At 40.9% G+C, this 25,813-nt stretch overlaps 1 protein-coding gene across 2 annotated transcripts in view; it reads left to right on the plus strand.

Annotated features, from left to right (window-relative positions):
• Positions 1–1,640: 1,640 nt before the first annotated feature.
• The window catches only part of GSDME (gasdermin E), a 90,883-nt gene continuing 66,710 nt past the window's right edge, over positions 1,641–25,813 (plus strand). The window contains exons 1-4 of one of the 2 annotated variants that reach the window (XM_077121533.1): positions 1,646–1,710; positions 6,201–6,365; positions 17,941–18,170; positions 23,109–23,301. In XM_077121533.1, the coding sequence (XP_076977648.1) occupies positions 17,960–18,170; positions 23,109–23,301 (404 nt within the window). In that variant the 5' untranslated portion in view covers positions 1,646–1,710; positions 6,201–6,365; positions 17,941–17,959. Of the gene's footprint in view, positions 1,711–6,200; positions 6,366–17,940; positions 18,171–23,108; positions 23,302–25,813 lie in introns of both variants that reach the window. The other variant, XM_077121541.1, reaches the window with a different exon arrangement.

A 25,813-nucleotide genomic window follows, 5' to 3' on the forward strand; every position in this document is an offset into this window, starting at 1 on the left:
TAAATATCATCTCCTGATATATTACTGTCTTCCTTAGACACTTGATTAAAAGGCACTGGATACACAAAAACAGAGAAAGAATTTGAAACCATTCAGGAACTATTATATCAAAAAAGCTGATATAACCTCAGTTGCAAATAGTAACCTTGCTAAATAGAGTAGGGAATTTCATGAACATGCTGTTTATGAAGATGTTCTTTAGGCCATAAATCAGGAGGCAATAACCTCTGATAAGAAGGTATCATCACTATATGATTTTATGAAGACGGAGAACCAATAGCACAGATGAAAGGTCTCTTGACAAAGCTGGAACAGTCATTTTTAGTTTCTTCCAACAGGCCACTTTGATAAGGCAGGGGACGGGGGCCACCGCTCTTGACCATTCATGGTACACCTATCTGGTGTCAGGTGCTGCAAAGATGAGTAAATCCCACCATCTCATTGGGAAAACAAACAAGAGGAGTCATTCACTAATTCAGCAATTACTTACTGAATATATACTATACTAGATGTTGGGTACAGTAAACAAAACAGACCAAAGTCCCCAGTGAATTGAGATTCTAGGAGAGACAACGATAAGTGAAATAAGTCTTATACATGTAGTCTGTCAGATGGTGGTAACTGTAAAGAAGAAAAATAAATCAGGGAATGAACTAGGGAGTGTTGGAGTAGGTGGACGGTTTGCACTCTCAATTTGGCTGGTCAGGGAAGGCTTACCCACCTACAACGAGGTGGGTAAGTACAATCTAGAGAAATGCACAAAGCATATGGGGCCCTTGGGAAAGCTCACCAGGCCACTTTTCCTTTTGAAGGCAGCAACAAAACTCAATACTCTTGAATGTAAGTTCCCAGAGGGTCAGCATTTTATTTTCTCTTGTTCATTTCTCCCAGCTAAGCAGAGAGCATTGCACAGAGATAACAGACGAATACTGACTGAAGTACATAATATTCAAGTCAGCCAATCAACAAGCAATTTTTGAGCACCAACCATGATCAAATCCACTCATTCAGTATTTACTAAGCACCTCGCCTCTGAGATGCTGGGCCCTGTCCTCAGGGACCTTAGAGAGAAGTTTACATGGACTTTAGTATCAGGTCGAGAAAATGTGGGCAGTCACACCACAAATCCGGACCCCCTCACACCGAGCCATTAGGGCTTCCTACAGACTGAGCGGGCTGGGGCTTTCCATTGAGGCCGCAGGGACGGGTCCACATCCAGCCCCTGTTGGTGGCCGGTCGGGGCCCTCAAAACCCAAGGGGCTGCGCTGGCAAAAGGTGGGGCATTTGGGGGAAGGTAGAGCCCAGTTTTCCTTTCAGGAGGCCCTGATACTTCCCTGGTGCGCCTCCCGCCTTGGATCCTGAAAAGTATGCGGAGGCTTTGCCCATAACTGAGTCCTGGGGCGTAAGCGACCAGCTCCAGGGGAGTCACTCGGAATTGGGAACAGACCAGCTAAACATGGGCCGAGTCAGACGTTTTAGGACTCGCCAGCCGTCTTCCTTCGGCCTCACCTGACTTAGGCCCGCCCGGCGCGCGCCTCCTCCTCGAGCCCACCCCGCGGTCCCGCGGCTCCAGGGGGCGGGCACCGAGCCAAGGTCCCCCGCCCGCCTCCCGCCTCCTTCCGCGCGCCCCCGCCCCCGGCCCGCCCCGCGCTGGGTTCCAGCACTCGGACCAGCGCCGGCGGGGAGCGCGCGACTGTCGGGCCGGCGCGGGTGAGTGCGCCGAGGGCTCCCGGGGCGGGGAGGGCACGGACGGCGGGTGCGAAGGACTCCCGGCGCCGCTTGGGCTCCTGCTTTCCTTGGGCCCAGAGAAGCCGCGCGCGCGCCTTTTTCTCCCTGGGACACTTCTCCCTCTCCCCCTCCTCCTGGACACGAGGCTGTCCCACCTCTGGAACCGCTGGTCCCTTCGGAACCCCGCCCCCCAGCCCCTCATCCCTTCCCAACACAGTCCGCGTCCCATAACCCGGTCCCGTCCGCTCCCCCCCCCAACTCCTGTTCCTCACCCCCTTTCCAGCCCCCTCCCTCCCCCTCCCCGCTTTCTTCCTTGGATGTTGCAGCGGCGGGTGGCACCTTCTTCCCCCAACCATCGTTCATTCTCTGTCTTCCGGTTTCTTCTCTGGTTGTTGCAAAGGCGTGTGTGTGTGTGTTCTGGTTGTTGCAAAGGCGTGTGTGTGTGTGTGTGTGTGTGTGTGTGTGTAAAAGAGAGCTAGCAGAAGAAGCGGATTGCAGTCTGTCTGCAAAGTCCCCACGCCCTGGGCCCTGAGCTCAGGGGAGAGGTCCAGGCCCCGCTGTCTTCTCCAGCCGTAGCGGGATGACTTGTCAGCCGCCCATGTGATTTCCTTCTGTCCTGAATGTGCGGAACCCTGACCCTTTCGGGGACCGTTTCCCATCCGCATCTAAGAGGGAAATACTGGAGGTCACCTCTTAGAAGGGCGTTTGTTGTAGATTGCTTAAAAAACAAAAGACAAGACACTTATGAATCTACTTTGTGTGGGATGAGAGAGGGATTTATGTTCTGGGGTCGCTGCCCTCAAGGGGCAGACAGACAGGCAGACAAACAGACAACGAGTCCGAGTCAGAATGGAAAGAAAAATAGTGTTGTGGGGTCAGAGAAGAAGCTGCCTAAGTGCAGAGTAACTAAATGGTATTCAAAATCCACCTTATAAAGCTCTTCTGATAAAGGAAAAGATAGAAGTGGAGTCCAGACAGGCAGATCTGAAAAACAATGGCCTAAACTCCCAGCTACACTGTCCTTTGGATCACCTGCTTTGAGAGGAAGCTCTGCATATTCTGGAGTGCTTTTCCTTTTGTTCTTTTTGAACCCGCAAGGCATCCAGAGTTTTTTTTTTTCTGTTCTTAAGTAACCTCTCTCTTTTGTAACCAACTTCATTTGCCAAAAGCCTTTGTTGCCTCCCCTGACTCCTTTCTCAAGCTAATGCCTTGCTTGAGATCATCATTTGGTTTTCATTTTACATACTGATTTTTATTTTAGAAAGAAAGGGTAGAGTGCCTTTTCTTTAATGCGTCTTCTCATTAAAATTGAGCTCAGGTACTAGGCTGTAAGCACAGGAAGATGTAAACAGGTAACACCTCTGTTTTAATTTAATAGACAATTTCACTTTGTTATTTAGAAAACTAAAAATAATTCAAAATGTGCTGGAGTTGTTAACAGTGAGACAAATAGAGCAGTGTCTCATTTCCTCAGGTAGTAAGGAAATAAGGTGTTGTGTAGCAATGATTTTAGAATCGAAACTTGAAGAGAAATGCTGGCCTTTTTTTTAGAAATCATTCCATTCTACATGTACAATCAGTAATTCTTAATATCATCACAAAGTTGCATATTCATCATTTCTTAGTACATTTGCATTGATTTAGAAAAAGAAATAAAAAGACAACAGAATAAGAATTAAAACGATAATAGAGAGAAAAAAAAAACCTATACCTCACATGCAGCTTCATTCAATGTTTTAACATAATTGCATTACAATTAGGTAGTATTGTGCTGTCCATTTCTGAGTTTTTATATCCAGTCCTGTTGCACAGTTTGTATCCCTTCAGCTCCAATTACCCCTTCTCTTTTTTTTTTTTAATTAACGGAAAAAAAAGAAATTAACCCAACATTTAGAAATCATACCATTCTACATATGCAATCAGTAATTCTTAACATCATCACATAGATGCATGATCATCATTTCTTAGTACATTTGCATCGGTTTAGAAGAACTAGCAACACAACCGAAAAAGATATAGAATGTTAATATAGAGAAAAAAATAAAAGTAATAATAGTAAAAACAAAACAAAACAGCACAAACCAAAACAAAAACCTATAGCTCAGATGCAGCTTCATTCAGTGTTTTAACATGATTACTTTACAATTAGGTATTATTGTGCTGTCCATTTTTGAGTTTTTGTATCTAGTCCTGTTGCACAGTCTGTATCCCTTCAGCTCCAATTACCCATTGTCTTACCCTGTTTCTAACTCCTGCTGGACTCTGTTACGAATGACATATTCCACATTTATTCTCGAATGTCCGTTCACATCAGTGGGACCATACAGTATTTGTCCTTTAGTTTTTGGCTAGACTCACTCAGCATAATGTTCTCTAGGTCCATCCATGTTATTACATGCTTCATAAGTTTATCCTGTCTTAAAGCTGCATAATATTCCATCGTATGTATATACCACAGTTTGTTTAGCCACTCTTCTGTTGATGGAGATTTTGGCTGTTTCCATCTCTTTGCAATTGTAAATAACGCTGCTATAAACGTTGGTGTGCAAATGTCCGTTTGTGTCTTTGCCCTTAAGTCCTTTGAGTAGATTCCCAGCAATGGTATTGCTGGGTCGTATGGCAATTCTATATTCAGCTTTTTGAGGAACCGCCAAACTGCCTTCCACAGTGGTTGCACCCTTTGACATTCCCACCAACAGTGGATAAGTGTGCCTCTTTCTCCGCATCCTCTCCAGCACTTGTCATTTTCTGTTTTGTTGATAATGGCCATTCTGGTGGGTGTGAGATGATATCTCATTGTGGTTTTGATTTGCATTTCTCTAATGGCCAGGGACATTGAGCATCTCTTCATGTGCCTTTTGGCCATCCGTATTTCCTCTTCTGAGAGGTGTCTGTTAAGTCTTTTTCCCATTTTGTAATTGGGTTGGCTGTCTTTTTGTTGTTGAGTTGAACAATCTCTTTATAAATTCTGGATACTAGACCTTTATCTGATATGTCGTTTCCAAATATTGTCTCCCATTGTGTAGGCTGTCTTTCTACTTTCTTGATGAAGTTCTTTGATCCACAAAAGTGTTTAATTTTGAGGAGCTCCCATTTATTTATTTTCTTCTTCAGTGTTCTTGCTTTAGGTTTAAGGTCCATAAAACCGCCTCCAATTGTAAGTTTCATAAGATATCTCCCTACATTTTCCTCTAACTGTTTTATGGTCTTAGACCTAATGTTTAGATCTTTGATCCATTTTGAGTTAACTTTTGTATAGGGTGTGAGAGATGGGTCTTCTTTCGTTCTTTTGCATATGGATATCCAGTTCTGTAGGCACCATTTATTGAAGAGACTACTCTGTCCCAGGTGAGTTGGCTTGACTGCCTTATCAAAGATCAAATGTCCATAGATGAGAGGGTCTATATCTGAGCACTCTATTCGATTCCATTGGTCGATATATCTATCTTTATGCCAATACCATGCTGTTTTGACCACTGTGGCTTCATAATATGCCTTAAAGTCAGGCAGCGCGAGACCTCCAGCTTCGTTTTTTTTCCTCAAGATGTTTTTAGCAATTCGGGGCACCCTGCCCTTCCAGATAAATTTGCTTATTGGTTTTTCTAGTTCTGAAAAATAAGTTGTTGGGATTTTGATTGGTATTGCATTGAATCTGTAAATCAATTTAGGTAGGATTGACATCTTAACTATATTTAGTCTTCCAATCCATGAACACGGTATGCCCTTCCATCTATTTAGGTCTTCTGTGATTTCTTTTAACAGTTTTTTGTAGTTTTCTTTATATAGGTTTTTTGTCTCTTTAGTTAAATTTATTCCTAGGTATTTTATTCTTTTAGTTGCAATTGTAAATGGGATTCGTTTCTTGATTTCCCCCTCCGCTTGTTCATTACTAGTGTATAGAAATGCTACAGATTTTTGAATGTTGATCTTGTAATGCTGGCCTTTTTTAAAAAATGGATTTTGAAATGCACAGGGTTTGGAGTCAGCTGAACCTCAGTTGGAATTGTGACTCTCCACTGACACTGTGTGACTGTCAATGTCCTCCAGCGAAGGCCGGCCAGGAACATACTTGAACAAGTTGGGTGTAATGCTCCTTGCAGGGAGGGAGACCTCACCAGGGAGAACCATGGAGCATGTCAGTATGAGAGTGTTAGGAAAGATTATTACAGGATTTGGGACCATGGTAAGAGATTTTGGGGAGGGTTAAGGAAATAGGCCTTTGCTCTGAATTGGATGTTGTCAGAAGAGGGGCAAATTCTATGCCTGGGTACCTTAATAAATCTTATCTAGAATGAGGTAAAACCAGAGCACTGCTAGAGCTGTATTTGGTAAAGAAGCAGCAATCACTCATATTAGTCATGCTAAGAGGATGTTTGGTCATTTTTGTGGTTTGGACAATGCTCATGTTTTTTCAGTGTTCAGACATAATTACGAAGTGGTCTTATTTTTGTCTTGGTCCATCATGATCCTAGAGTGCCCTTGCCTGATGTTGGTGTTCTGGGAAATTGTTCATGTTCAGGAGAACAGCAAGCCCCAGCTGTGAGTGCCAGGCCAGGTGGCCGCAACGCCAGGGCCCAGCTAATAGAGCTCCGCCACCCCAGACTCCAGTGCTGCTTCTCTCTTTCTTATGACTTTGGGTAAGTTGCTTAACATTTTTGAACTTCAGTTTCCACATCTGTAAAAGTAATACCAATCAAAAGGGGGTCCTCTGCCCAGTGTGTTTAACAATCTATAATCTGTGACACTGGGGTTTCAAAAGGAAGAAAGTTTATTACTATGCAAAGCAAGCAGAATAGCCTATGGGCCTAAAATCTGTTTCCCCAAATCTAAGGAGTTTAGGGTTTTTTATGGATTCAAACTAGGGAAGGTGGGGTTGTTACCATTACAATGACAAGTATAAACAAGTATAGATCCCTGTAAAGAGGTGGAGCTAAGCTAGAACCAAAGGAAATGACCCCTACAATAGCAAGTAGTAACACTGCTGACAGTGGTTACAAAAGGTGGAAGACACCTACTTCACAGGGTTGTTACCAAGATTAAATAGGTTTAGAGCATTTAGCCAATACCTGGCACCTAGCAGGTGCTCAACAAACAATCCTCTTCTCTTTATCTAGTACATTTCAATGTTGAGGTTTCTTCTCCAGAACTGTTTAAGCAGAGGCCCAATGATCAACCAGAATTCACAAGAATTCTGAATGTAGTGTGAGGAAGAACTGGGGCCCTTCCAATTCAAAGGCTTGAAAATTCCATGCCTCTTGACCTGTCTGAAAAAGGGACACTACTGATTATGGTATCTTGTGATGCACTCATCACCTTGGAAACTATTGTCAGGATTCCTTGTTCCAACAAGTCCCCAGTTGGCTATATGCTTTGCTAATTTTGTGTCATCTTGCTTTCTTGGCCTTTTCTCTTGAGGATTCTTGTCCAGGAGACAGATCAAAGCTAGATTGTTCTCACCCCATCCCTTTGGCTCTCTGGGTTCTAACCAGCTTTGAGCTGGGAAGTCAGTTAGACAGGTGTTTTGGGGGCTGTCTGCTAATATAATTCTAAAGCCTCTGTGTGAGGGCCCAGAATCTCCACAGGTTCTTAGGCCAGGGGAAATTGAGCTCTTGTGCATGAGGCCACTTTCATCTGCTTCTTGCTTGGAGCATTATGAAGGTTTGAATTCACAATCTGTCTTCTGGTTAGCTGGTACGTAACTGTGCTTGCCTGTGTCAGGTGACTTGGGCTCTAGGCCCTTCTGTTGGAGCTGGGCAGATTAATCTTTCCTGGCTAGATCACTGACTTTAAATGATGGAGAATAATGATCACAGTTTATTGTCTCCGAATGCCACATTGTAAACTCTATCACATTAAATTTCTACTCTATATTTTGGCTTATCTCTCTATTGTATCAAAAATTCCCAGAAGGAAAGAAAAAAAGAGAACAATGATAGAAAATGAGCTAAGGACATAAATGGTTTTAAAAAAAAAGTACAAAAAAACCCCTTTAGCCCCAAAACTGAATAGAGATGACATTTCCCACCTATCTGAATGGCAAAAAATTCAAAAGTCTGATAAACACACTCTGTTGGTAAGACTGATAATTTCCTGCATTACTGGTGAGATTGCAAAATGGAAAGGGAGAGCTGGCACTACCTATTAAAATTACAGATGCGTTTACCCACCGATCTAGCAATCCCTCTTCCAGGGATCTACCAATTGGATACATTCAACCATGTATGAATAAAATGTATAGAAGGGTGTTTAGTATGGCACTTTTTATAACTTAACTTTTTTTTATTGTATAATATAACATATATACAAAGCAAAGAAAGAAAAAAACAGCGGTTTTCAAAGTACTCTTCAACAGGACAGATCCCAGAGTTTGTCATGGGTTATCAAACCATCATCTTAGACTTTTTTTTTACTTCTAACTGCTCCAGAACATTGGTGGCTAGAAGGAATAAATCATTTTTTTATCATCACAATCGACTTTTTTCTTCTTTTTTTGTGAAAACATATATTCAAAAAAGCAACACATTTCAAAGCACAGCACCGCAATTAGTTGTAGAACAGATTTCAGAATTTGGTATGGGTTAGAATTCCAGTTTTAGGTTTTACTTCTAGCTGCTCTAAGATACTGGAGACAAAAAGAAATATACCAATAATGATTTAGCAGTCATACTCATTTGTTAAATCCTTCCTTCTCTGTATAACTCCACCATCACCTTTGATCTTTTTCCTACTCTTTAGGAGTATTTGGGTTATGGCCTTTCTAACTTTTTCCTGTTGGAAGGTCTGTCAATTATAAGGGGTAGAGAGATGCAACTAGTTGATATGTTTGAAAAGCTGGCCTCTAGGTTTCAGGATTTATCTGGTCCAGAGACCCATCTGGAGGTTGTAGGTTTCTGGAAAGTTATCCTAGTGCATGGAACCGTTGTAAAATCTTATATATTGCCCTAGGTGTTCTTTAGGATTGTCTGGAATGGCTTTGGTTGGGATTTGGCAAGTAGGTAGCGAGCGATGTCTAACTGAAGTTTGTGTTAAGAGCAACCTCCAGAGTAGCCTTTTGACTATATTTGAACTCTCTTAGCCACTGATACCTTATTTGTTACACTTCTTTACCCCATTTTGGTCAATATGGCATTGTTGATCCCACAGTGCCAGAGTCAGACTCATCCCTGGGAGTCATCTCCCACGCTGCCAGGGAAACTTTCACCCCTGGTAGTCATGTCCCATGTAGGGGGGAGGGCAGTGATTTCACTTGCAGAGTTGGGCTGAGTATGGCACTTTTTATAACAAAAAAAAAAAGTTTGTAGATAACCCAAGAGACAAGCAGTAGGGGATACGTTAAACAAACTATGGTACATTCACATGATGGAGTACTATGTAACTGTAAAATAGAGAGATCTCCAGGATATGTTGTTACATGATAAAAGCAAGGTGCATAACAGTGTGTTACCTGAATGTCCATAAAAATGTACATAAAAAACCACGAAGCTGATGTTAGTGGTTACCCAAAGGAAAGAGAGGTAAAAGGTCCTAGAGCCCTGGGAAGGAATGAGATTTCGCTGTATATCTTTTTATGTAGTTTAGATTTTTGAGCCATTTCGATTTATTGCATATTCAAGCACAATAATTAAAACGAAACCTCTAATAGTAACTTCACAAGAATATTTTCTGAATTCTATGATTGAATAAGCCTGATCCTAATAAAAACCTACAGAAGTGGTAGCCACTTTCAGTAATTGTCCCCAAAGCAACGTACCCTGTCAGAGAAGGCAAATTGAGCTCTGTTTGAAATTAGATGAAGAAACATTAAAAATTAATTTAATATTTCACTATTTGGGCCCTCTGGGGGAGGACTGGTTTTACCACTAAGGCTTGCCTCCCACTACAGATGGGTTTTATTATGTTTTGTTTTTTAATGGCGAGCTTAATTTGGTTTCCATAGAAACCAATGTGATCTGAAGTCAAGTTAGTGAACTCCCTTTCAGCTCACCCCAGAAAAGAATAGAAACCATGAAAATAAAAATTTTGACACCAGTGGTAAACTGGGACAGATCCTGTTCTGGCTCTGTTCTTGAATCAGTAGGATAATTCCCACAGGTCATTGGAGAGAGCCTGTTTCGTAGAAGTTTTTCCCCTATGTTTGGCAAAATAAAGAGTTACTGCCTTATTGTCTTCTTCTTTAAATGTTAATTCTTTTTTTTTTTTTTATTAATTAAAAAAAGAATTAACAAAACAATTAGAAATCATTCCAATCTACATGTACAATCAGTAATTCTTAATAACATCACATAGTTGCATATTCATCATTTCTTAGTACATTTGCATCGATTTAGAAAAAGAAATAAAAAGACAACAGAATAAGAATTAAAACAATAATAGAAAGAAAAAAAAGCAAAAAAAACAAAAACAAAAAACCTATACCTCACATGCAGCTTCATTCAGTGTTTTAACATAATTGCATTACAATTGGGTAGTATTGTGCTGTCCATTTCTGAGTTTTTATATCCAGTCCCGTTGTACCGTCTGTATCCCTTCAGCTCCAATTATCCCTTCTCTTTTTTTTTTTTTTTTTTTTTAATTAACGGAAAAAAAGAAATTAACCCAACATTTAGAGATCATACCATTCTACAGATGCAATCATTAATTCTTAACATCATCACATAGATGCATGATCATCATTTCTTAGTACATTTGCATTGGTTTAGAAGAACTAGCAACATAACCGAAAAAGATATAGAATGTTAATATAGAGAAAAAATAAAAGTAATAATAGTAAAATCAAAACAAAACAAAACAAAACAAAACAAAAACCTATAGCTCAGATGCAGCTTCATTCAGTGTTTTAACATGATTACTTTACAATTAGGTATTATTGTGCTGTCCATTTTTGAGTTTTTGTATCTAGTCCTGTTGCACAGTCTGTATCCCTTCAGCTTCAATTACCCATTGTCTTACCCTGTTTCTAACTCCTGCTGAACTCTGTTACCAATGACATATTTCAAATTTATTCTCGAATGTCCGTTCACATCAGTGGGACCATACAGTATTTGTCCTTTAGTTTTTGGCTGGATTCACTCAGCATAATATTCTCTAGGTCCATCCATGTTATTACATGGTTCATAAGTTTATCTTGTCTTAAAGCTGCATAATATTCCATCGTATGTATATACCACAGTTTGTTTAGCCACTCTTCTGTTGATGGAGATTTTGGCTGTTTCCATCTCTTTGCAATTGTAAATAATGCTGCTATAAACATTGGTGTGCAAATGTCCGTTTGTGTCTTTGCCCTTAAGTCCTTTGAGTAGATACCTAGCAATGGTATTGCTGGGTCGTATGGCAATTCTATATTCAGCTTTTTGAGGAACCGCCAAACTGCCTTCCACCGTGGTTGCACCCTTTGACATTCCCACCAACAGTGGATAAGTGTGCCTCTTTCTCCGCATCCTCTCCAGCACTTGTCATTTTCTGTTTTGTTGATAATGGCCACTCTGGTGGGTGTGAGATGATATCTCATTGTGGTTTTGATTTGCATTTCTCTAATGGCCAGGGACATTGAGCATCTCTTCATGTGCCTCTTGGCCATCCGTATTTCCTCTTCTGAGAGGTGTCTGTTCAAGTCTTTTTCCCATTTTGTAATTGGGTTGGCTGTCTTTTTGTTGTTGAGATGAACAATCTCTTTATAAATTCTGGATACTAGACCTTTATCTGATATGTCATTTCCAAATATTGTCTCCCATTGTGTAGGCTGTCTTTCTACTTTCTTGATGCAGTTCTTTGATGCACAAAAGTGTTTAATTTTGAGGAGTTCCCATTTATTTATTTCCTTCTTCAGTGCTCTTGCTTTAGGTTTAAGGTCCATAAAACCGCCTCCAGTTGTAAGATCCATAAGATATCTCCCAACATTTTCCTCTAACTGTTTTATGGTCTTAGACCTAATGTTTAGATCTTTGATCCATTTTGAGTTAACTTTTGTATAGGGTGTGAGAGATGGGTCTTCTTTCATTCTTTTGCATATGGATATCCAGTTCTCTAGGCACCATTTATTGAAGAGACTGCTCTGTCCCAGGTGAGTTGGCTTGACTGCCTTATCAAAGATCAAATGTCCATAGATGAGAGGGTCTATATCTGAGCACTCTATTCGATTCCATTGGTCGATATATCTATCTTTATGCCAATACCATGCTGTTTTGACCACTGTGGCTTCATAATATGCCTTAAAGTCAGGCAGCGCGAGACCTCCAGCTTCGTTTTTTTTCCTCAAGATGTTTTTAGCAATTCGGGGCACCCTGCCCTTCCAGATAAATTTGCTTATTGGTTTTTCTATTTCTGAAAAATAAGTTGTTGGGATTTTGATTGGTATTGCATTGAATCTGTAAATCAATTTAGGTAGGATTGACATCTTAATTATATTTAGTCTTCCAATCCATGAACACGGTATGCCCTTCCATCTATTTAGGTCTTCTGTGATTTCTTTTAGCAATTTTTTGTAGTTTTCTTTATATAGGTTTTTTGTCTCTTTAGTTAAATTTATTCCTAGGTATTTTATTCTTTTAGTTGCAATTGTAAATGGGATTCGTTTCTTGATTTCCCCCTCAGCTTGTTCATTACTAGTGTATAGAAATGCTACAGATTTTTGAATGTTGATCTTGTAACCTGCTACTTTGCTGTACTCATTTATTAGCTCTAGTAGTTTTGTTGTGGATTTTTCCGGGTTTTCGACGTATAGTATCATATCGTCTGCAAACAGTGATAGTTTTACTTCTTCCTTTCCAATTTTGATGACTTGTATTTCTTTTTCTTGTCTAATTGCTCTGGCTAGAACCTCCAACACAGTGTTGAATAATAGTGGTGATAGTGGACATCCTTGTCTTGTTCCTGATCTTAGGGGGAAAGTTTTCAATTTTTCCCCATTGAGGATGATATTAGCTGTGGGTTTTTCATATATTCCCTCTATCATTTTAAGGAAGTTCCCTTGTATTCCTATCTTTTGAAGTGTTTTCAACAGGAAAGGATGTTGAATCTTGTCAAATGCCTTCTCTGCATCAATTGAGATGATCATGTGATTTTTCTGCTTTGATTTGTTGATATGGTGTATTACATTAATTGATTTTCTTATGTTGAACCATCCTTGCATACCTGGGATGAATCCTACTTGGTCATGATGTATAATTCTTTTAATGTGTTGTTGGATACGATTTGCTAGAATTTTATTGAGGATTTTTGCATCTATATTCATTAGAGAGATTGGTCTGTAGTTTTCTTTTTTTGTAATATCTTTGCCTGGTTTTGGTATGAGGGTGATGTTGGCTTCATAGAATGAATTAGGTAGTTTTCCCTCAACTTCGATTTTTTTGAAGAGTTTGAAGAGAATTGGTACTAATTCTTTCTGGAACGTTTGGTAGAATTCACATGTGAAGCCATCTGGTCCTGGACTTTTCTTTTTAGGAAGCTTTTGAATGACTAATTCAATTTCTTTACTTGTGATTGGTTTGTTGAGGTCATCTATGTCTTCTTGAGTCAAAGTTGGTTGTTCATGTCTTTCCAGGAACCCGTCCATTTCCTCTAAATTGTTGTATTTATTAGCGTAAAGTTGTTCATAGTATCCTGTTATTACCTCCTTTATTTCTGTGAGGTCAGTAGTTATGTATCCTCTTCCATTTCTGATCTTATTTATTTGCATCCTCTCTCTTCTTCTTTTTGTCAGTCTTGCTAAGGGCCCATCAATCTTATTGATTTTCTCATAGAACCAACTTCTGGTCTTATTGATTTTCTCTACTGTTTTCATATTTTCAATTTCATTTATTTCTGCTCTGATCTTTGTTATTTCTTTCCTTTTGCTTGCTTTGGGATTAGTTTGCTGTTCTTTCTCCAGTTCTTCCAATTGAACAGTTAATTCCTGCATTTTTGCCTTTTCTTCTTTTCTGATATAGGCATGTAGGGCAATAAATTTCCCTCTTAGCACTGCCTTTGCTGCATCCCATAAGTTTTGATATGTTGTGTTTTCATTTTCATTTGCCTCGAGGTATTTACTAATTTCTCTTGCAATTTCTTCTTTGACCCACTCGTTGTTTAAGAGTGTGTTGTTGAGCCTCCAGGTATTTGTGAATTTTCTGGCATTCTGCCTATTATTGATTTCCAACTTCATTCCTTTATGATCCGAGAAAGTGTTGTGTATGATTTCAATCTTTTTAAATTTGTTAAGACTTGCTTTGTGACCCAGCATATGGTCTATCTTTGAGAATGATCCATGAGCACTTGAGAAAAAGGTGTATCCTGCTGTTGTGGGATGTAATGTCCTATAAATGTCTGTTAAGTCTAGCTCATTTATGGTAATATTCAGATTCTCTATTTCTTTATTGATCCTCTGTCTAGATGTTCTGTCCATTGATGAGAGTGGGGAATTGAAGTCTCCAACTATTATGGTATTTGTGTCTATTTCCCTTTTCAGTGTTTGCAGTGTATTCCTCACGTATTTTGGGGCATTCTGGTTCGGTGCATAAATATTTATGATTGTTATGTCTTCTTGTTTAATTGTTCCTTTTATTAGTATATAGTGTCCTTCTTTGTCTCTTTTAACTGTTTTACATTTGAAGTCTAACTTGTTGGATATTAGTATAGCCACTCCTGCTATTTTCTGGTTGTTATTTGCATGAAATATCTTTTCCCAACCTTTCACTTTCAACCTATGTTTATCTTTGTGTCTAAGATGTGTTTCCTGTAGACAGCATATAGAAGGATCCTGTTTTTTAATCCATTCTGCCAATCTATGTCTTTTGATTGGGGAATTCAGTCCATTGACATTTAGTGTTATTACTGTTTGGATAATATTTTCCTCTGCCATTTTGCCTTTTGTATTATATATATATCATATCTGACTTTCCTTCTTTCTACACTCTTCTCCATACCTCTCTCTTCTGTCTTTTTGGTTCTGACTCTAGTGCTCCCTTTAGTATTTCTTGCAGAGCTGGTCTCTTGGTCACAAATTCTCTCAGTGACTTTTTGTCTGAGAATGTTTTAATTTCTCCCTCATTTTTGAAGGACAATTTTGCTGGATATAGGAGTCTTGGTTGGCAGTTTTTCTCTTTTAGTAATTTAAATATATCATCCCACTGTCTTCTAGCCTCCATGGTTTCTGCTGAGAAATCTACACATAGTCTTATTGGGTTTCCCTTGTATGTGATGGATTGTTTTTCTCTTGCTGCTTTCAAGATCCTCTCTTTCTCTTTGACCTCTGACATTCTAACTAGTAAGTGTCTTGGAGAACGCCTATTTGGGTCTAATCTCTTTGGGGTGCGCTGCACTTCTTGGATCTGTAATTTTAGGTCTTTCATAAGAGTTGGGAAATTTTCAGTGATAATTTCTTCCATTAGTTTTTCTCCTCCTTTTCCCTTCTCTTCTCCTTCTGGGACACCCACAACACATATATTTGTGCGGTTCATATTGTCCTTGAGTTCCCTGATACCCTGTTCAAATTTTTCCATTCTTTTCCCGATAGTTTCTGTTTCTTTTTGGAATTCAGATGTTCTATCCTCCAAATCACTAATTCTATCTTCTGTCTCTTTGAATCTATCATTGTAGGTATCCATTGTTTTTTCTATCTTTTCTACTTTGTCCTTCACTTCCATAAGTTCTGTGATTTGCTTTTTCAGTTTTTCTATTTCTTCTTTATGTTCAGCCCATGTCTTCTTCATGTCCTCCCTCAATTTATCGATTTCGTTTTTGAAGAGGTTTTCCATTTCTGTTCGTATATTTAGCATTAGTTGTCTCAGCTCCTGTATCTCATTTGAACTATTGGTTTGTTCCTTTGACTGGGCCATATTTTCAATTATTTGAGCGTGATCCGTTATCTTCTGTTGGCGTCTGCGCATTTAGACAGATTTCCCTGGGTATTGGATCCAAAAGTTTGGAAGATTTTTCTGTGAAATCTCTGGGTTCTGTTTTTCTTATCCTGCCCAGTAGGTGGTGCTCGTGGCACACGTTTGTCTGCGGGTCCCACCAGTAAAAGGTGCTGTGGGACCTTAAACTTTGGAAAACTCTCGCCGTCCTGGGGTTTCGCTAGCCAAAGCGGCTTGAGCCGCCCCGGGGTCCGAACGCAGGGAGGGTTGCTGGTCGCCGCAGCCAGGGAAAGAGCCCGTCCGAATTTCCTAGTCGGCCCTGGGCAACAAGCGTGGCGGGAGGGCGCCAGCGGCAGCGGCCCGCCCGAGAGAGTGCACGTTCCCCGGGAGTCACGGGTTTGGAAGGGGCCTCCCGCACCCGTCACCGTTCTCTGCGGCCTGGGGGTTTCCGATCCAATTCTCTCAGTTGGTCCGGGGGCTGCGCGTAGTGTGGGCGCCAGCCGCCTTGGTTTCAGGGGACCACCTCTCCAATTCTCCCAGCCGGCCCGGGAAGGGGGAAGGGAGTAACTCCGGCCGCTTGCCACCCCGCCCGGTAAGGCCCGCGCGCCTCGGCGATCTCACCCGAGCTGCTTCTCTCAGCCAGCCAGCCATTCCAGGATGGGGTACGCTGTCTTTTTTATCTCTGTTGTGGCTTTGGGCGCTTTCTGTATCGTTTCTACTCCCCTAGTAGGTGTCCTGGAGAAGAAACTAAGATCCGCGCGTCTTACTAAGCTGCCATCTTCCAGAAAGTCCTAAATGTTAATTCTTATTGTTAATTATCAAGAACAAGGATAGGGAGCTACTGCTTCACAATAATCTAAGAAAAAGTTTGAGAGAAGAATTAGTAAAAAGTAAGGTAAATGCCTAGAGGAGATTCGTGTTGGAAGGAATGGGTTGAACTGGTTAAAGTCAAAGATTTATTTCCAGCTATTTAAATTATATGATTTTATGATCTATATGACTGCTCCAGGAAGCGAGGTACGAATAAATAAAACACGATTCTTGTTCTTAATTTTATATGATGATTATTAGGCATTTTAACTTTTTACCATGAATAGTTTAAAAAAAAAGCTATTTTAATTTACAATTTTGTGAATAATAGTGGTTTGATTGTGTATGTGTATGTATAAATTATATATGTATTTGGCTGCATGCAATTTATGTATGCAAACTGTTTGTAACTTTTGCCCATTTTTCTATGGGAGTGTTTTAAAAATTAATTTGTACAAGATTTTTATATATTAAGGATTCTTTCCCTTTGTCGTAAGTATTGCTAGTACTTTCTCATTCTGCCATTTGTCTTTTGCCATTATTTATGTTTTAATTTTGATGTTTTTAATTTCCATATATCACTTTCTATTTGGTTTCATTTTTGGTGTCTTGTTTCTAATGGCCCTTCTTATTCTATGGTTGTACAGATATTTGTATTTTGTTCTAGTAGTCTTATGGTTTCATTTTTCCTCCATGAAACCTCAAATCCATTAATAATTCACTTTTGTGTATAGTATGAGTAGGCATCTGACTTTGTTTTTTCCACCTGGTTAGCCAGTTCGAATGGCAGTTTTTGAATAGTCTGCTTTTCTTCCCCACTGAACCCAGTTCTTTTCTTTTGTATTTTCCAGTGTATCTCTGTTATCTCTTGCTGAAGTGTGACTGTACCTTCTTCATTTCTGGGTTAAAAAGTAATACCTGGTGCACAGGTGGTTCAGTGCTAGAATGCTCGCCTTCCATGCTGGAGACCCGGGTTTGATTCCTGGACCATGCACACACCCCCTCCCCCCCAAAAAAAGTAATACCTACTACTTTCCATTCGTGAAAGTAGAAGAAAATCATGTTTGTCCCTTCAGAGAAGTAGTCATTAAGTAAGATACATATTGGGGTAGCCATTATGTTCAATAATTTTTCTTACTCTGCCTTCCAATCACTTGGTAGGGTTGCGTTTCCTGACTCTTATGGGTGGCTGAGGCCATGAGACCAGCAGTGAGTGGAAGTGACGTCACTTTTTGGCCAGAGCATTTAATAGCTGGTGTGACTTTCCTAAACTCTTCTCCTTTACTGGACATGTAATGTGAGCAAAAAATAGACTTTATTATCGTAACCCACTAGGATTTAAGGGTTGTTTGTTTCTAAAGTGTAACTCAGCCTGTCTTGACTGGTATTCTCTTCTCTCTCAATATCTCAATTTAATTTCTTCATTCTCAATTGAACTCAAACTTGAGATTTCTCAGGGAGAAAGTATTCTTTTATGTGAACTGATTGATGCTAGGGAGAAATGAGGTGACTTTAGAAAAAAAAGCCTCAAAATAATAACTTCTTTGATTTTGAGAGAATTTTATTTTTGCAGGTACTCTGGAGCCATCAGAATGTTTGCCAAAGCAACGAGGAATTTTCTTAGAGAGGTAGATGCTGATGGGAACCTGATTGCAGTATCAAACTTGAATGACTCTGATAAGTTACAACTTCTGAGTCTTGTCACCAAAAAGAAGAGAGTCTGGTGCTGGCAGACACCCAAGTACCAGTTTTTACCCATCACGCTTGGAGATGTACTCACAGAAAACCAATTTCCGAGTCCAGGTATGTTTCTTTGGGTAGATTCTGTGATTAGCCCAGAACTGAAGATGATACCTCTTGAATCCAGAGGTGATGTTTTCCTGTTTCTTTGCCCGCTGCCTTAAGAAATATCCTTTCTTAAAATAAGCAAAATGCTGCCGGCCTGCCTAACATGAAAAGTTATAGTTTACTCTTTTAAAAATAATATTTCCGTATTGGATTATCACCCAAAGTATAGCATAAATATACATGAGTCCATACTGATAGAAATACATGACTGAAAAAATAAATAAATGGAGAGAAGAAATAGATCTTTACAGAATAATTCCAATCAATGTGTGTAGATATTTTCCCTCCAGGAAGTAAAGCTTAATTTTGTGCCCCTACCTCTCGTTCTTACCCAACCATCTCTGTGAGGCTATACCAGACTTAGTGACTTACGTCCAAAGAAAAGACTATGGAATGGGAAAAATTGTACCTTTACAGTAGAGAAAACCTGGCAAACATTACCTTAACCAAGTTATGAAGTTTAACATCACTAGTGATGTTGTGTGGATGCCATGAACCCCCTGATGTGATGTGATGAGAAGGGGAAGGGTATGTCACCTCTGTGGTATTCTTCCTCAAAATCCCTAATCCCACACTTCTCAAGGCCACCAAGGTCACAAAAAACAAGGAAGGACTGAGAAACTGTCGCAGACCAGAGAAGTGTGGGGAGATATGACAATTAAATAAATGTGGTACCCTGGATTAGACTCTGGAATAGAAAGAGGAATTTAATGGAAAAATTAAATCCAAATAAAATCTAGAGTTTAGTTATTAGTAATGTGCTAATGTTTCATGATAAGTTAAGTTCCACAATTGGGGAAACTTGGTGAGATGTATATCAAGAACTTGGTACTACTTATACAACATTTCTGTAAATCTGTAAGTATTCCAAAATAAAAAAATTATTAAAAAAATAAATTAGCTATATATATATATTTCAGTTTTTGCTATAAAAGTTAAGACATGCCCATCATAGTTTTGGCCATCCCCCAAATTTGGTTCCAGTGTTTGAGGCCGATGATGACAAACACAGAGCAAGAAGGTTAGAAAGGATTATTAGTCCTATAATGTTAGGTTATCTGGAGAGAGCAGGACAAGCTCCCAGGCTGGTCTGAAAATGGCTGGAGAGAGCAGGGTAAGGAGACTGGGTTGGCTTTTGTGGTTAGGACTAGATTGAGGGTTCTTGGATGCTGGTGGGCTTTGCAGGGTTTGAACTTTGCCGCAGAGGCAAGGAAAGGAGCTCCTGGGCTTTCTTATCAGCTTGCTCAGATTTGGGGCAGAAAGAAAAGTGGAGTTGGGCTTGAAAGCACTCACCAGTCAAACATCAAAAACATGGACACTGTATGTTAGTATTGGATTACCACCCAAAGCATAACATGCATATACATGAGTCCATACTGATGTAAATAAATGATTGAAAAAATAAATAAATGGAGAAGAAGAAACAAAGTAGCCTATTTCTAAAATCCAGAAAAGTGATGAAGAAAATTTAAAAACCAACACAATTTCTACTAAGTGTTAAGTCCATTAACACTTGGATTACATTCTTTTTTTCTATGCATATATATATATATTTTAAATATTTTTATTATAAACAATGAACAGACATACCAGTATTCTTGACATACAGTCATTCTTGACATCCAAACATTCTTGACCTGGTTACAATCAGTGGCTCACAATATCATCACCGTGATCATTTCTTTAAACATTTTATGCGTATAATTTTTAGACAACAAAATTGCAAGCATTCTACACACAATTTTAAATACTCCTTATTTTTAACCTTATATGAGATTTCCTCCATAGGCTTAAGTATTTTTTAATACTATTTTTGTCAAATACATAATATTTCATTGTGTGTATGCACCATAATTTGTTTCACCATTCTGACTGAGGGTTTAATAAATAAAACTTCAGTGAACATTTATGTTTTTTGTTTTTCTCTTACTCAGTGGCCTTAGAGCAGATTCCTAGAGAAAGAATTACTGGGTCAGAAGTTGGGAACTTTTTGAAGACTGTTGGTACTCACTGATACTACTTTTGGGAACGTGGTGATATGTGAAATTATCATTAGCTCTTAATTATTGCACTAAATAGTATCTGAGTCCCCTTTAGCTCTAAAGGTTTCTAATTCTGTGAATCTATATTAAAGGGAAAAAGAGAGGAGTAGTTTGAGTTTTCAACTGATTTCCACACTGGCATCTAGCCAGTGCCCTCTTCAAACAGGCTCATTAGCAGAGTTACCAAGCAGTGGCCAAGGAATTGAAAATAATCTTATATAACTTTTTTTCTGCATTTATGTATTTTCTGGTAGAACTGTTGTTGACTGGTTAATGGCTATGAGCAGGGGCAAGAGAAGAAAATACACAGACTAGAACATGGATCCCTGAGTAATTGAAATTTCTCTGCTCTGTGCTGTCAAGGTACCTCCTTTATGGTCTCCTGTAAGATAACAGAGACCTAGGTTAGATTGGTGAGGACTGTCTCAGTCACTGCAGATGTAGAGCCACCAAGTATACTCATCAACTGGAGTCTGCGCTCATCCCTGAGTCAGTTTTGTTGGCGGAAGGGCTGTGACGAGAGGACAGCGCGGGATCCCCTACCCTGTCCGCTGAGCCGATTCAGGATGCTTTAGCTTTTGTTTTTCCCAATATTTTCATTGAGAAATCTTCACACACATATAGCCCAACCACAGTATATAATCAGTGGCTCACAATATCATCGCATCGTTGTGTATACTTCACTCCAGAAAAAGAAATAAAAAGGAAAAAGAAAAAACTCATACAGCCCACACCCTTTACTTCTCTCTTTCTCATTGACCACCAGTATTTCCATCTACCCAATTTTTTACCCTTTATCCTCCCCTATTATTTGTTTATTTTTTAGGATGTTTCAGCTTTATGATTTTTTTTGTTGTTGTTGGCCACCCACAGCACCATCTGGTGGATTTATATTGCTCAGAGATGCAAAGGCTAGGGGTGGTTGCTTTGTCGGCATTCCAGAGATAGCATGTTGGGGGGGTGGGGTCGTTAGCCGTCCCGGAGGTGGCATGCTGGGGAGGGCACATTGTTGGCAGTCTCAGGGATAGCGTGTTGGTTTCCTCACTTCCTCTCTCCCCCCAGCAGCAGTTGCTGAGTTATGCAGAGGTGTGCACGAATGTCACCCTTTTGTAGGTACATGTGGAGTGACTTTTAGGAATACGCAGCCAGACTCTTGATTGTCCACCACCTGCTGTGGGGCCGTCTTGGGGTCAGGGTGTCCAGGAGTGGTAAAAAGCCCAGCTGAGACCAGAACTGTGTTCCTGAAGCCAGAATCTCTTTCTGGCTGGCACTCTGAGGAAACTAGGAAATGGTTATTAGATAATGGTGTTGCTCTGGCCTAAAGCCAGAGGATGCATTTAGCTCTTGCTCTGTGCTAGGCTCAGCAGCACACGCTATACCGGCTTGCAATGAACTTCACAAGTGGGCGTGATTAATCACCCCAAATTGCATATGAGAAACCTGGGGTTCAGGGAGATAAATGCTACCTGAGGTCTCACAGCTAGTCATCCAAGAGTGGGAGTATGATCTTGAGCTCTCAACTGTTTTATCCTGCGTACCAAGGTGTTTGTTAATAGGAGAAGCCTTTGAATTGGGCCATTTTCACAGACTTTTTTTTTGGAAGAAGAGGTGGTACTCTGCCTTGTAAATTGCAATGTGCAACACAATTATGCTGAATGGTAATTCATTCTTACTAACTCTGGTTGAGGAGTGGATTTCCTTGACCAGAGTGAAAGAAATATAGAGGCGATGATGGGGATAACTTAGGGAAAGAACAGATGGAAAGAAGCCTTCCAGACTCCAGGTGAACTTGAACCCAATGCAGTGTGCCACCAGGAGCCAGGGAGAACCTTGGGTTAGGGAGATGAACAAGGTTAAGAGTGGAGTTCCTTGCAGACTCTCAATATATCCTCACTGCATGAAGAAATCTGAGACTTTTTATGGTGCCATTTGGTTCTATCAAAAATGAGAAAAGTAGAAATCTGGAAACATGTGAAAGGGCTGGAAATCCAGGTATGAGATCATCAGAAATTTATCTTTGGGGTTCAGATAATTAGGGGACTTCTTGAAGACAGTCTGAGAGCAGTCACCTGGTTATGGCCAGGAGGGGAGCATGGTGATTTCCAGCTGACTTGATTGAATCCCAGAGACCAGCTGGGTGGTGGCATAGCCGTTGTGTCTTCAAAGCCAGGAAAGAGGAATGGAGCTTGTGTCCTACAGGATGGTGTTTGAGGAAGGAGGCCTGTGTCAGGAAGATAAAGATAAGGAATTGCATGATAAGGAATTGAATGACTGGGTAGGGGCCTTATAAAAAGATAAATATGGGAGGAGAAATATGGGCATGGAGATGGCAGTGAAGGTCAGTGGAAATGTTCTCCCACTGGTGGGTGGAGAGAGATGTCCTTGGGCAGGACAGGGCAGACCTGCCAGCTGCTAGGGCAGGTGGGGCAGGGACAGCATTTCCAGAGCAGGGACTGCTCTTCTCTGGGCTTGAGCATCCTCATCTAATTCCCTTTCAGTTTTTATCCTGGAAAAAGCCTCTATTTCATGACCTGGATGGTGGTTAAACAAGTGTTCCCGTTACAGTTCTCCATAAACCTGTACACATATGCTTTGTGTACTTTATTCCATATATTGGAATTCAAAAACAAATAGCCATAAAGGACCCAGAGAAGCTCCTGGCCACCAGGACACGAGTTGCTCCCGGCACAGGTGAGGGACTCCCGGCCCTTTTGACCTTACACCCAGCCTGGGGGCTAGCCATGCCGCCACATTTCCCCGTGGGGCTCCATGGGTTGGAAAGGCGAGGCAGCGGAGGCGCGCAGGCGGCTGTATTGTCATCGGCTCCCTCTGCCTGTCTCGTTCATTCCAGTGGTCGTGGAGTCGGACTTTGTGAAGTATGAGGGCAAGTTTGAAAACCATGTGAGCGGGACCATCGAGACAGCCCTGGGAAAGATCAAAGTGAAGGTTGGCGGGAAAGGCCTGGTGGAGAGCCAGTCTTCCTTTGGGACCTTGAGGAAGCAGGAAGTGGACTTACAGCAGCTCGTCAGGGACTCTGTCGAGAGGTAATGAGAATTCCCTTCGAAGTTTTCGATTTTCGTGCATCTCATATTTAAAGGTCATTCAGTTGCACCTTTGTTAAAAGGGGGACAGAAGGGCACAAACATTTGTTGAATGTCCATTGTGAGAAGCATGTCCTTTATTCGGGGACTCTGTCGCCTGAGCAGGGAGACTTGGGAAGCACTTTAAAAGGATGTCACGTCAGACAAATATGTACTTTTTTCCAGTTGACATAAAATGCTGAAAGGGAGAAAGCTCTGTCCTGCATTTTTGAATATTAATACCAGAAATAGGAAACTCACAACCCCCTCCAGCTGGTTACAGTTTTCTGATTGAAAATTGAAAAGATGAAACAAATGAGGAGCTTCAGAGGAAAAGCTATTTTTTTGAGTTTAAAGTCTGAAGGAAACCTCACAATAATTCATGTGTTTGGTTTTACCCCAGTAAAACTCATAATTATTTTATCTTAGGTTTATTCAATATTTGATAAATAATGTGAGTGCTTACTCTTTGCCATGTGCTGAACTGTCAATATGCCAGGGATGCCACAGTGGACAAAATAAAGTATACACCCTACACGCTAGTGAGGAGGGAACTGGAGGTTAGTGCAATAATCCTGATGAAACATGATACTTCCCTCATTCAGTAACATATAGGCATTTCCATGTGTAAATTTATCACTCATTTCTTTTAAAGCAGAAAATTCAAAAGCAAGTAAAGAGAAAACTCACTTGCATTTAGATATAGATAGCTTATCTTTTCTTTCCCAAGGTTCTTAGGATTCTATGAGATGTAAAATGAGTGCTCATCAAATGAAATTGGTTTAAAAAATGAATGAATGAAAAATATCATAAACCTCATGTATCAAGCGTTTGGTGGGTGGGATTTGTACTGGCAGAGAACGCCTGAGCAGCTGTGGTCTTCAAAACCTGTTCACCTGCTCTGCCCTCTGATGCTTAATGGAGTTAAAAGACCTTGAGGGTGTATCGGATTGTCAGTGTAGCCTTCTGACACTTTCCAGGACTCCACAGCGCCACAGAGTTATGACTCCGGTAGGAGTTCCCTCTGTATAAGAGAACTTAAAGCTCTCTGGTGATACAGGTGGAAGGGGCAACCACTTCTCTCTCTGGCCTTTGAGATCTTTCTTCTCCTTTCTTTTCTGTTTTTTTTAAATCTTTGCTAGAGAGGCATTTTCCTTCTCTGTTGCAGTACTCGGGGCACACTAAAAAATGTCTTCATTGTTTATCTGAAATTAAAATGTAACGGGGTGATCTGTGTTTTTATTTACCAAGTCTGGCAACCTTTTCTATTGGGAAAGGAGGACAGGAAAGCTGGGGGAGTCTGGGGGGCCTCAGCTCTGCTCCCGCTGGCTTCAGATGATCCTTTATAGCGTAGCCCTATTTTTGAGACTTCTTATTTCTATCTCAAGAAGCACAATTTGGCTCTAGAACCATCCCAAAATGGGTTTTTCAAACATTTCCTGGTTCCGATGTAGGGGATGTTGCTAACAGGAAGCACACGGGGACGGGTTGGTGCATCGAGATTGAAGAAAACATTCTGAACAGAAAGAAACCAGTGGTTATAAGCAGGAGAGCAGGGCATGAGGGGTGGGAGGAGACAGGTGTCTTCGGGGCACCAGCGTAGGCCCAGGTATGCCCGTTAACCCTGCACAGCTGGCTCCTTTCACACTGGACAGAAGAAAGGCCCTGGAAGGAGAAATAAGTTGCTCACAGCCACAAAGCTTGGTCTGGGTGCTGGAGCTGGGATTTAACCCACGTCTTTCTTGCTCCGAAGTCTATCATCTTTCCTCTAAGTCATACTTAAAGCAACTGTGAAGAGAAGAAGCTGGCTGAGGTGAGAGTGGTTACAATTATTCCACGGCGTGTAAAGGGCGATGTGTAAAGGAAGAGGTAGCGACCTCGGCTCCAGTGAGGGTGCATCTTCCTGGGCAGGGGCTTGCGGCAAGCGCTAGGCCTGCTCGGCGTCGTGCTGCTGACGTCACGCTGCTGACGTCACCTTGAAGGACACTGGCGAAATCCTGTTACGGGTAGAGATGATGGGGGAGGGCGATGCAGGGTACAGCCTAGAAGCCCAAGAGGGAGTCCTGTTATAGAGACACCCCTTCCTTTTTATGCTTGCTGAGAGGTAGAGGTGAGCTGCAGGTGAGGGGAGGCCTGGGGTGGAGATGGTGTGAGGTTAGCATTCCCGCTGTCTCCCCCTGGGGTAGTAGATTCTTAACCATGTTGTCAGCTTCCACACCATCATTGAACTTGATCAGGTGCTGCTTTGCACACTGGCAGCCTTGGGAGTGGTGATCCGTGATGCATTAGTACTGCATGTTCTCAAGGGCTCGTTTGCAGTCAGTCATTTTTATTTCAGGCAATTTAGATAAGTAGTTGTCTGTATACAGGTTAGTTTTAGTCCTGAAAATTCAGGATGTTAGCTTTGTTGTCTGGAATGCGTGTACATCTCAAAAACAAACTTCATCCATCCTTGAAAAAAACAAGTGTGTGCATG

This window comes from Tamandua tetradactyla, chromosome 1, assembly GCF_023851605.1.
Source record: "Tamandua tetradactyla isolate mTamTet1 chromosome 1, mTamTet1.pri, whole genome shotgun sequence".
Classification (NCBI taxonomy): Eukaryota; Metazoa; Chordata; class Mammalia; order Pilosa; family Myrmecophagidae; genus Tamandua; species Tamandua tetradactyla.